The 12,587-nt window shown below is 34.2% G+C and overlaps 3 protein-coding genes across 3 annotated transcripts in view; 2 read left to right on the forward strand and 1 right to left on the reverse strand.

Moving 5' to 3' along the window:
* LOC114726045 (cytochrome P450 71D8) overlaps positions 1–12,587 on the reverse strand; it is a 20,132-nt gene continuing 7,545 nt past the window's right edge. The window contains exons 2-3 of the mRNA XM_028912620.1: positions 800–893; positions 1–654 (exon numbers count right to left, since the gene is read on the reverse strand). Coding sequence (XP_028768453.1) covers positions 1–654; positions 800–893 — 748 coding nt within the window. The remainder of the gene's footprint in view (positions 655–799; positions 894–12,587) is intronic.
* LOC114725794 (meiotic recombination protein SPO11-1) lies at positions 5,817–9,931 on the forward strand. The gene is made up of 15 exons (XM_028912359.1): positions 5,817–5,895; positions 5,967–6,066; positions 6,213–6,286; positions 6,526–6,627; positions 7,222–7,295; positions 7,690–7,706; positions 8,137–8,206; positions 8,296–8,332; positions 8,538–8,585; positions 8,692–8,750; positions 8,824–8,855; positions 9,014–9,119; positions 9,217–9,337; positions 9,443–9,506; positions 9,600–9,931. The coding sequence occupies exons 1-15, from the start codon at positions 5,838–5,840 to the stop codon at positions 9,736–9,738; spliced, it is 1,101 nt and encodes a 366-aa protein (XP_028768192.1). The 5' UTR covers positions 5,817–5,837; the 3' UTR covers positions 9,739–9,931.
* LOC114725809 (mitochondrial import inner membrane translocase subunit TIM50) overlaps positions 8,581–12,587 on the forward strand; it is a 20,946-nt gene continuing 16,939 nt past the window's right edge. The window contains exon 1 of the mRNA XM_028912388.1: positions 8,581–8,585. The gene's annotated coding sequence lies outside the window, so the exon portion shown is untranslated. The remainder of the gene's footprint in view (positions 8,586–12,587) is intronic.

Consider the following 12,587-nt stretch of genomic DNA (forward strand, 5'->3'; position numbering starts at 1 on the left):
TTATGTACACATGTGATTACCGTGAGGAGTAGGAACTAGAATGAGACTAGTTTTCTTCTTCAAGGTTGAATCCAAAAGTTCAGTCATGTCTAGGGTTTCTGGAGTAGTCCCAGAGGGCAGTTGCCAATCAAAATAACACAACAAGTTTGCTAAAAGAATCTCTGCAATGGCAGGACCAAACAACATCCCAGGACACACCCTCTTGCCTGCACCAAACGATATGAACTCAAAGTTGGATCCCCTGTAATCCACCGAACTATCCATGAATCTTTCAGGAACAAACTGTTCCTCTTCTGCAGATGATGATGAAGATGAAAATGATGAACTCCAATACTTAGGATCTCTTGTAATGGCCCAAATATTCACAAGCACTTGGGTTCTCTTTGGAATTGTGTACCCACTGATCTCACAAGTCTCCATGCATTCTCTTGGAGCCAGTAAAGGAGAAGGGGGGTGTAGTCTTAAAGTTTCTTTGAAGACAGCTTTAACATATTTCATTTCCTCTAACGTTGTTTCATTGATGTGTCCTTTCATCCTCAGAACTTGTCTCACTTCTTCTTGTGCTCTTCTCAGTGTTGCTGGTTTTCTCACCATTTCTGCCATAGCCCATTCTACTATCCTAAACGCTGGCTCAAATGCTGCCATTATCACATCCTGCAAATTAAAATACTTATATGGTGTGATGAACTTGTCGGAAAATGCCAGTGAATTTTTTTATTTAAAATGCAAAATCCAGAAACACACTTTTATTCGATTAGGTATACCAATAATGGTCAAAAGAAAGGTACTCAGCACTAACCAACATGGCGGCTTTAACGTTGTCCATTGTCAAATCACCTTGACGTTTCAAATTCAAAAGACCAGAGAGCAAACATTCTTCTTCTTCTTCTTCTCCGGCTGCATCATCACCGACATGGTGATCGCCGATGATGTTTTCCAGAACCCGGTCAATTTTCCGATGAAGCTCCAGATACCTACGCCTCACTCCGGTGACCACCGGAAGCCACTTGTGAGAAGGAAACAGATCGCAGATACCATGTGGTGACTGGAGAATCATATTACAGACCAAGATAATGGGTTCTACTTGGCCCTTATGCTTCTCTCCAAAAGCTGACCTTGTAGCAATCCGACATGCCGTAGCACAAATTTTCTCAGTGAGGTTCACTTCAGAGCCGGCTTCTGCAGATAAACATTTCATCAAACTCTCCACTTCTTCTTCCCTAACTGATCGGAAAGATCTTACTCGCGCAGCATTTAACTGTAATTATAAGAACAACACTGAATCATATAATTGTAAGCAAGTATAGTTTCACATATTGGATGGGCATGGGTGGTATTAAAGAAAATTAAATTTAGCCATGCTGATTAATTAAATATATATACATACATTATTCTCTTAATTAAAATCAGGTCTTATTTTGGTGGATACTCATGTTATTTGTGCTCACTCGTATAATCATGGCACGCGTATCTTAATTATTTGTGGGTAACTTGATTTGAAAAAAACGATGAGATTATAAATGATGTTGATTTCATTTGTCTTCAACTACCTACTCTTTATTCTTTAATTTCAGAAAATTTAAATCCATACGTGGGGGCGTGATGAAGCAGTGAAGTAATAGATAAAAATAATTTTTCTCATAAAAAATCTATCGATTTTCTAAATGTTCCTCAGTACTCATATATTCTTTTTGTCTTTCTTCCATCACAAGTAATTCACGATCCTTCAATTTTAGGTAAGGGTCCAAATGCATATTCATTCATGCCAGAAAGAGAATCAGAAATCATGTGCAAAGAAACTAGAATCCTAAAAAGTCTCTCAAATAATTCTGTTTCTTCTTTCCTTTGAAGTTTTAAATTCTTCTAAGAGTTCTTGATTAATTAAATTATCTCTCAATGATCTAAACTTTCGTTTTTTTTTATTTTAAATGTAAGTCTCCCATATTCAATATTACTCTGGGTTAATTAGATTTAAACAAGTGATAAACATGTACAACACAAGATTTGAATTCTAAACCTTTTAGCCAAAAGAGGATCCAGCCTATTTCCCATTCATAACCTTCTTTATAAGCAATTCCATTCAAGAAATTAAAAAGAAAAATTCTTTCAAATGATTGGAACTTGGGAAGTGAATTACCAAATGATGAGAGAAAATCTTTCTGAGGAGCTTCCAGTGATCTCCAGTAGGGGACAAGACGATATTGGAAGGACCATAAAACACAATATCAGAACCAGCAAGATAAGGCCTTTGACCAAATATATGATCCTTTGTCTTCAAAACTTCCTTAGCAGCTTCTGCAGATGAAACCACCACCGTTGAGATTCCCCCCAGCTGAAGATGCATCAACGGCCCATATTTCTCCGACAGCTCCCTCAATCGCCGGTGGAGGTGTTGGGAGCCGCCCAGGTGGTGGACGCTTCCCATAATCGGAATCCTCCACGGCCCCGGTGGCAGCCTTTTCTCTCCGCCGCTTCTGAGACTTCTCAATATCAGTTCCCGTAAAGTTATGAGGAACAAGATAGAACAGAGAAGAAAGGGCAAGTTGACGAACTGCAGATCCATCTCTAAAATTCAGATTGAATATGGATCACCATATACATGACATAAATATATATACACGCACACAAAATCACATATGTATATGCATATATATGCGTATTTATGTCTTTTTCTTCTATTTTTGTTTCCGTGTTGTTGTTTTAATTGAATTATTATTATTCACATAATTCCTATATTAGGCGGCCTAGCTGGAGAACCTTCTATTTGCGTCTTTATGTTGTATGAACAACTAATCTTTTGGATTAGTCTAACATTCTCTAATTGGGTAAGAAACTAAGAATGAAACAATATACAGAAAATTATATTTAAAGATCTAAATTTTATCCACACCTTGCAATGAATAATATTAGAACTTCACATTATAACAAGGGATTTTGATGTTTTTTAGCTTTTTATGTGCATGTTGGTTTTAGTTTTCTTACTAGTTTATTATCCAACTCTCAACATTTAAAACTACAATGAACTCCATTACATTATTAAAACTTTCGAATCATTACCATTAAATTGTAGGTTTAATATTAAAAAAATCGTTCACTTATGAATGAAAAAAAATCATATTTTTAATAATAATAATAATAATCTAAGCTTGTAATATTCTTGACTATAAAATTTTTGATATTTGTGTGCTTGAATGTAATTTTCTCTCGATATATTAATTAATTTTCACCTAGTATATGATTTTTATGTTTTGCTTTTCAAATTTTCAAGGTCGAAGTTAAATTTAAAAATATGTACATATATATGGTTGTTGGGATGAGGTCTTCTTGGTGATTAGCTTGGACAAGGACTTAATTACTATTTTAAGCACTAGTGGCATCCAAATTTTGTCTTTAAATATCGAATCAATCCTTGCATTTCAACTTCCTTTGTTCTCATCAAAATTGATCAAAAGCCATATTTTTCAGGTGATAATTATGACATTTATTACTCTTCCGGTTTTAAATATAAGACTTTTTTTGTAGTATAATTTATATTAAAAAAAGGTCTTATATTTAGGACTGGAGGAGTCTTATTTTATAAATAAGTACTAATTAAGTTGTAAAGAAAATAAACGATTGATCTCACTTTGAGGGACTCGAAGGTTATTAAGGTCAATATATAAACTAATATCAAACTGCCAAATGAGTTGGATCGAATTTTTTTTTTCATGTGAGTTCGACATTTAGAGAAAAAAAAAGAGTTGACATTATTTTTAAATAAGTTTCATTATATATATATTTTCCTCGCATACTAGCTATACAACCTTTAAAATTTTTGTTACAAGTTTTATATGTATAATTAATTAGTTAACTTCCTATAAAATTTATATTTATGTTGATAATTTTTTAGCTGGATGTTTTATGATGATATTGATGATGCAATTTTGAACAAGACTAATAACTTTTGATTGGATACATTAGTACAGAAAAATGGAGGGAATTAAGTGGGGAAACAAAAGATCACTAACAGAAGGTCCTTTTGGACCGACGCAGTCCGTTGACTTGGGGAAAAAGTCAAGGTGCCAATTAGAGAAAAACAAATAATGTGATTAATTTATAATTGACCCACATGGAATGGAAGGGCTTGCTTAATTATTTGAATAATTTAATTAATCAGCAAAATGTTAATTACATGTACAGCTCCAAAAGTTTGAAGAGCAGGTTGTCAACAACTCAAATTTGAAAGCAGCCAACGTTTTCAAAAAGTTGCAAGTTACGCAAGTCTTCACACTGAAAAGATTTCTCTCATTATTTTACTTATTATACTACTTTTTTTTTTTGTGAATTTCATTTATTTTTCCTTTCCATTTTCATACATATGAAATTTAACCTGTCAAACATTATGTGCTAGCATAGATTTGAATATTATCGGGTTTAATTAGGAGAAGCTCTTTTAAAAATATTTTTTTTCCAGTCATATAAATTTAAACTCCAAATCTTGTGTTTAGACTGCCATAATTCTTTTCATTAGGATTTTCGGGCTTTGTTCATAAATTATCAACTTATCATTATCATTATTAATAATTACTCAAATAAATAATTTTTTTTTTTCATTTACACACATTATCCAAAGTCAATTTGGATTTTAGATGACATTATTTCATGAAATTGATGCTCTATTTAGAATCACTTATAAGTATATTTTACGTAAATCGAGACAAAATTACTACCTCTAGTCCTTGATATAAGACCTTGTTTGACTTTTATTTTGGTCCTAAATATAATATCCCAATCCACTTTATCTATCATATTTATGTATTTTTTTAAGGTAGTCCTTCTAACAATAATAGTTTTAGCCAATACATTTGATTAGCAATGATATTTTAGGAAAGACAATACATATTTATTACAAATAACTGACGTAACTTCTTTTCTTAATCTCCTCAAATTAGTCAACTAACTCTTGTAATTAGGATCGGAGGTAGTATCTTCATATATTTATCTCGTATTCTGTAAATTATGATTGAAAAATCATTTATAAGATATTTTAAAGAATGGGATTGCCTTTTTTTTTTTTTTTAACATCTGCACCTCAAACCAAAAATCATTGGACAAGCCCATTTAGTTCAAACAATATTTTAATTCTTTACGGCCGTTCACGTTTACTTTTTCTGGTTGAATACTAGTTCCTCTTCTTTTTAACATAAGATCCGGTTAATGTAGAAAAAAAAATTTAAAATTAATTAATTATAGTATATATTATAATCTTTTAAAATACTTATGTGTATTATTAACCTATATGTCAATTTATAAGTGAGGCAAATTAATTTAAAAAATAATAAATATAAATAATTTAAAATAGTTTAGGAATTTTTTTAATCTTCTCAAATTAGTCAACTAAATCTTATTGAGATAATATTATAAAAAGTAGGATATTTTTTCTGGGGGTAAAATGCGTTAAAAGAATTGTCTTTTTATTGATGGTTGTACTAAATTAACAGAAGATAATAGAGACAATCATTAAAAAAGATTTTAAAAATTGAAAAATTATATGCAGAGATCCGTTCACAAAAGTTATTATTAAAACCTATGTTAATATTGTAATGGATCTCTATTTACAATTTTTTAAAGATCCTTTTTGCAATTTTTTGTTAATTTTAATGGATCTATTTACAATTTTTTAAAGATCCTTTTTGCAATTTTTTCTTAATATTAACAGATTATAATTCTTGAAATTCAAGAATGTAAAAAATTAAAAATAAATAATACAAATAAGGTCAGTTTTCCCCTCGCACGTTTGTTCACCGCATGGGACCGGAGGCAGAACTTGGGATGGAGTAGAACAGCAGAAACCAAAAATGGAGGGAAAGAGAGAGAGGTGCAGCTCGCAAGTAGAGTTACTCAGAAAGATTAAAGGTAACGAATCATGATGAAGAGCTCGAAATGCCAAATGAATTATTAATAAATATTTTGCTCTGTGCTTGCAGAATTCACTCGAGCTTTTGTTGATGATTTGAGCAACGGTCGTTCACCCGTTATTCTTATTGATCGCTTCCGAAGTTACTGCACCGATTTCAATTCAAACTGGTTCCATTCATTCTATTTTAACTTGGAAGAATAGTTGGATTCCGTAGGATTCATTTGATATATCTGCGGTTTCTTCAGTGAACAGCTGTATTTTGAAGGAATGATCCCGTTAATTTAACTGTTGTGTTTACTTGAAATTAATGCAGCTATTGTGGGTCTGATTTACCATGTGGAAAGGAAGTTCTCACACTTTCCACGGAAAGCCATGTTCATAGACTTGGTCAGTTAATTTGCGCTTTCTGCGTATGATTTCTGGACACAGGATTTTCGTTTTTAACTGAAACACACACACACACACACACACCACACCCACTCACTCACTCTTTCAATAGGTGGGTCTTGAGTTACTTCGATTGATATTATGAAATCTTGTGCTTTGCTTTCCAAAGAGGGACGGATCAACTTAAGGTCATTTTAGATCTTAACCAGTTAATGGGTTGTTATTTGGACATCTTTCAGATGTTATGTTGCGAGTGCTGCTAATTATTCAGCGACTTTTGCAAGAAAACAAGCATAGTTCCAAGAGAGACATCTATTACATGCATCCCTCTGTATTTTTGGGTGAGTATGGATGCTTGCAGCCTAATGAGTGTCAATGTATCAAAATGACCGAGATCCAATTTGGTTCACCGTGTCTTTAGAGAATAAATGCAATGGCATGTTTATAGTAGAAATGATGCTGATTTGAAATTGCGGTGAAAACATTGCCACAAATTATGCAGACTTGTACTCATTAAAAAATGAAATGGAAAGTCTGCTCCTCACTCATTCTAGCATTCATTACAACTTAAAATTTTAGGTGGTTTCTCAATATTATTGACTGAAGCATAATTTTCTATTCTCTGTTTCTACAAGATCCAAATCAAGTTTTGTTTTAAAATGTTCCATTTCCATTTGTTGAATTGCCGTTGTGTATGACTACTGATCAGGGGTCTCCTTACAGTAAATATTTGCAGAAATGAAGTACATTTTTTGTGTAGGTTCAACTTCTTCTTGTCGTAACATTTGTATGTTTTAGTCAGTTCCATGACCATGCTGAACTGCTTGTTCCCACCACAACATTTTGTTTCTTTATAGTGGAATCATATTGTCTTCTGCATGAGTTCATGACATGCTTGTTTCAAAATCATGCCTTATCTGTTTTTCTCAATGCAGATCAGTCAGCTGTAGACCGTGCACTGAATGAGATATGTGTGCTTATGGAATGCAGTCGCCATAATCTTAATGTGGTATGTATATTCAAAGTTTAAAGTTTATCTTTACTTAACTGGTTTTCTTTTGATGTGGTTCTTTTTTACATCCAATTCACCTTATGGTAATTAAAAAATTTTTGCTGAAATTTTTGCAAGAACAGGAACTATTTTGTGCAAAAGTTAATATAATACTTTAATGCAACTTTATTATCATCATATCCTATGCTGCTGACTTGTTGGAACTTTTTTGTTGTTGGCATTGATTTTCAACTTTAAATTCCTTATTTTCTGTACTGCTAAATAGGAGACTTATATACTTACCAACGGACCTATTTTATTTTAAAATTATGATGCTTATAACCCTGCTTATTCATTTAAGGCAAAAGTCACTTATTTATGATGTTCATACCATAAGTTTTTGTCTTTGCAGGTTTCTGCTGGGAATGGGTACATTTGAACTCACGCTCAATCTTGGAAATGCACTTTTTCGCTTGAAATAACTTCTTTTGCTTCTTATAATATAGTTTCATTCTCAGAGATGCCATACTATGTTTATTAATATTTTATACATTTTTGTTTGAAACATTATCCATCAACTGATGTATCAAGATCTAGCGTGAAAGCACAAATAATAAAACTTTTGTATTGTGACATGCTTTTGAGATTTGCTGTTGATAATGCCCATTCCATTGATTATGAAAGAGCTGCAATAAGCTTCCTGGTCAAGTTTTTTGTTCCACAATAAGAGTGGCAGATATAGTATTCTGCCATTTGAATTTTTGGTTCCTATCACAGCAATGCCAATTCCTCATACTTATTGTCAGATTCTAATATGGACTCTGCTAATACTTACGGATCAAATTTGTTTCTGCTGTAGGTTGGTTATGGGTTGGATACGGTTCTTTGAAGGTGATAGGATATTTGATTGTATCAGTTCGCCCAATACGGTAAGAACCAATGTGAATTATTTTGACTATCTATAGTATTTGGTCAAAAAATCTACTCAAAGTGCTCAAGACATTCAGCTTTCCTGCAGGCTTACCCTGTTCCTGTTCATGTTGAAGAAGTCAAAGGTATCCTGCTTTCTGGGAGCACTACCGTAATTTTTCAGTTGCCTAGTTCCTACTTATTGATGTGAGCTGGATATAACATAATGTTTGATGTTCAAAATTGTAACAATCAAATTGAATGGTAACCTTAGAACGCGTCTAACTTCATATTAAGTTTCACTCCAGAGTTATTACAGACGGAGAAACTCAGCTTAACACTTGCTCGTAGATATCATTAGTGTTGCTCATTTTATATTAGTTGTTGAGAAAGAATCAGGTAAGCACATGTTTTGTTGTGGGGCAAATGAAGAAAATATAATGATGATTCTACTTCAGATCTAGTTCCTGATGACAAGTCTCTCCATGTTGAGCTTCACACGCAGTTTTCCAAAGGCTAGCAAATGACCAGTTCTGCAATGCAAGCCGTTGCATTGTTCTCACTGTAAGCACTTTCCAAAGACATTTGCCCATTTTCTAATAAGCACATCCATGTTTTTAATTCTATCTTCATTCAGGGAAGAGGCTATCCTGATGTTCCAACACGAAGGTATGAACATTTTTTTCATTTTTCTAAACTATTATGCTAACATTCTGCATGCCAGATTGACTTCATCTTTTTTCAATATTGGTATGTGGGCTTGCGCGAACTGTTTCACATTCTTGCTTGGCCTTTGTTTGATCTTGCGCAGTTTGTAATTGAAATAGGTTTCTGCGGCTTCTGGTTGAGCATTTGCATATACCTGCCTTTTGCTTGGTAGATTGTGATCCATACGGCTTTGATATCTTGACCACTTACAGATTCGGTTCAATGGTCAGTATTTGTATGATTATCAAATTCACAGTATATTACTATAGGGCTTAAAATTCAGAATTTCAGCCTAACTTATATGTTCTCCCTTTTCTGTTAGCAAATGGCATATGACACAAAATATCTCCGTGTCCCTGAGTTGCGCTGGCTCGGAGCTTTTCCTTCAGATGTTGGGAAATTTTCTGTTCCAAAGCATTGTCTTCTTCCACTCACTGCTGAAGGTAAACAGATCACTTGCCAATTACCTGCACGTTACTTGCACTTTAGTAGTTTAGATTGATATTGTTGGCATATCTAATTTTGTGTGTCGCCAAAATCCTTGGCAGACAAGAGAAGAATAAAAGCCATGCTGCACAGATGCTATCTGCAAAGGGAAGTGCCAGAATGGAGGTAATATTTCATTTACAATCTCTACTATATTTGTCTGCTGCTTCTTCTTCAACTGGACTGCCATTAGTTGGAGTACGTTTCTTCCTTGTGAAGATCGGAACTAGAGCTGATGCTGCAAAAAGGGGTGAAGTTCGAGATTGAAGCATTCTCTGTGCATACACTTTCTTTCTTGTCAGAGACTTATTTACCATCCAAAATTCAAGGTGAACTGAAGATCATGTATGCACGTTAGAAGAACATTAGTTTCTTTGCCATGATGTCAAAGGCATTGGTTATAACACAAAACTTCACGTTTTATTGATCTAGAAAAGAACTTGCCTATATTTCAAATGTGAACAGGGCTATTCTAAGTCATAGTTGTTTGGTCATTTATTTGATTTACTGAATCACATTTATTATAGACACGCTGAGTATTTCACAGCTTCCGTATGACATGTATGGATTTTTCCCCGCTTACAGATATGAGTCTTGATTGTTCTGTATCAAGATCTGCGTAATTATCATATTACTGTGGTTAACAAATTTGCACGTAAAAAAATTACAGCAATGTTGATTTTCATCCTTTTTTATTATAGTCGATTTAAACACACATAAAGGTGTCAACATGGAGTGAGAACTTGCCGTTGGCCCTTCCCCCGCCCCCCATATACCTGTGCGTGTGGATTGTACGTTGCTGTTGATTTTAGTTGAAAACAAACTAATAACTAAATGATAAAACATTAGAGTACAAACAATGAAATAATTGACTAATATTCGCAGTTGGCAGTGAAAGACTAAAACGGAAAGCAATTCAAGCATGAGATTATTCAATCCAATTCAAATGATTTCTTTTCTTTTGGGCATGCATACATATGTACAGAGAGAGAGAGAGGACAGACAGGCAAGAAATTAATTCTTTCTGCAAAAGCACGAAAACATCAGGAACACGACTTCCTTTAATTTGTTGCTTTACCGAGAGCAACTTGTGATTTGAGTTATTGAGCGGTTTTTTTTATATATAACTTAAACTTTAATATTGAATTACAATTTCTAACACAGCATTTTATTTTATTTTAAAAATTAGGAAGGAAAAAAAATGAAAATATGGATTACAACGGGCCGTCAAAAAAGGTGTAAGGGTCAACATTCTTGTGGGAGGATAACATGATATTTCACAAAATGGTAAATCAAAGTTTGAATTTATTGGAAGAAGTGACTACTTTTAATATCTGAGTGTATCTCGAATAGAATTGGTTCCGACAAGAAGATGCGTATACATAGCCCCAAAAAAAAAAACATGATGTTGGCTCGAGTCAAGCGTGCGTCTTCTATATACTTGGGCGGCCAGATACAATGACTTGTTGATTTTGATGGGTTGGCTGTTGCTGGAGTTTTCCTCTAAAAAGTCATCTCTTGCATTAACTCACTGTTCCCTCCATTTTATCTTCCCTAAAACTACAGCAAGGATTGAAAATGAATCATATTGACTATAATTTGCAAATAATAATAATAATATTTTTTGAATTAAATGTTTACGGCCGACATCGTCAATCGAATATTAGTTTTCCAGGAAAGGGAGGATATGAAGGAGAAATTCCAGGAACTCCGTTCTAATAAAAAAGGTAAAACTCATAAAGCACATTAACAAAATTCAAATTTCCAAGTCGTGATTAGATGAATGAAGAAAAGACCATTAAGTTTATCAGATAAAAGCTCCCTTTCTTCTCATTCAAAGTGTTGTATATTCCCATGGAATACTCTTCAGCACAAATGGTACCATGGATTTCATCAAATTCTATTTTTTTTATTATTATCCTGAAACAATTCTGTAATTAATCTGCAATTTCTTGTTTGTTTTTTTGCAGACTTGTGTTCTGAAACTGAACGCCCAGTGTGAGAAATGCAAGGAGAAAGTGAAGAAGGTTCTGCAGAATATCACTGGTATTTTATTACTCTTCCCCTTTTTGATCAATACGTTCATCATCATATTCTTCATGTGGTCCGGTGAAAGTGATTCTTGTGAGAGATATTTTTTCCATAGCAATACATTGATCGTCATCCTAACTTCGTTTCCCTAGTTTGGACAAAAATATCTTATCAGGGAAGTCAATGTCACAGAGGCACTTTCTGGTGTTTTTTTTCCCCCCCCCTTTTCTTCCCTCTTTTCACTCCCTTAATTTCAGGATCCTACTCTATCACCTTTGATGGAGAGCAAGGGACAGTGACAGTTACAGGGAGAGTAAACCCTAATTCATTAATGGCAGTTCTGGAAAAGTATGGGAGACATGGACACCTCAAATATGTCAAATTTGACGGTGAGATTAGAGAAAGAAGGCCTTATAATTATAATTATTTTGGTGAACATGAATATGCCTCCTATGGCATGTTAAACCCCACATTCCCACCACCATTTCCGTTTCCTCAGCACCAATTATATGAAGCAAATCTCCAGTTTTTTCCGCCTCCGGTGCCGCCGCCGCGGCCGCCACGTCCTCTAGTAAGGCCATTTCGAGTGGCACCGCCATTTCCTCCTCCTTTGGCACCATTATGGGCAATGCCGCCACCACGTTTTCGAAGAGGATTTGTAGATGTGGAGAATGAAAAATTGGAGAAGGCACATAAACATTGTACATTGATGTAGCAAATGGGAACTAGTATTGTTAGTAATTAGACATGTTTTTTCCCTGCATTGTATGAAATCTAATCAATGATTTGTACTATTTATAATTGATGTTATAAGAGGGTGAGCCTTGGAGCAGCAATAAAGGTTGCTGCCATGTGACCTGAAAATCACCGGCTTGAATTCTGAAAACAGCTTTTGTACTTGCAACGATAAGGCTGCGTATATCTATTCATCCACAGACCCCATCTGGTAGTGTGAGCCTTAAGCACTGGACTCTCCTTGATAACTCATGCTATGGGTTTTATTATATATGTCGATGATAAGGTGGAATTCTCAGTTATTAGTGATGCACATCATGATGAACTTCATCAAACAAAGAAGTTCGAATATGAGTCTGAGGGTGAAATTTACAGTATGGTAAAAAAGCAGTTCTGTTGAATTCACCGGACAAAATTTGAAATCTCTCATGTTCTCTGTCA

Source organism: Neltuma alba, unplaced genomic scaffold, assembly GCF_004799145.2.
Source record: "Neltuma alba isolate B1F8T4 unplaced genomic scaffold, ASM479914v2 tig00002420_pilon, whole genome shotgun sequence".
Taxonomy (NCBI): domain Eukaryota; kingdom Viridiplantae; phylum Streptophyta; class Magnoliopsida; order Fabales; family Fabaceae; genus Neltuma; species Neltuma alba.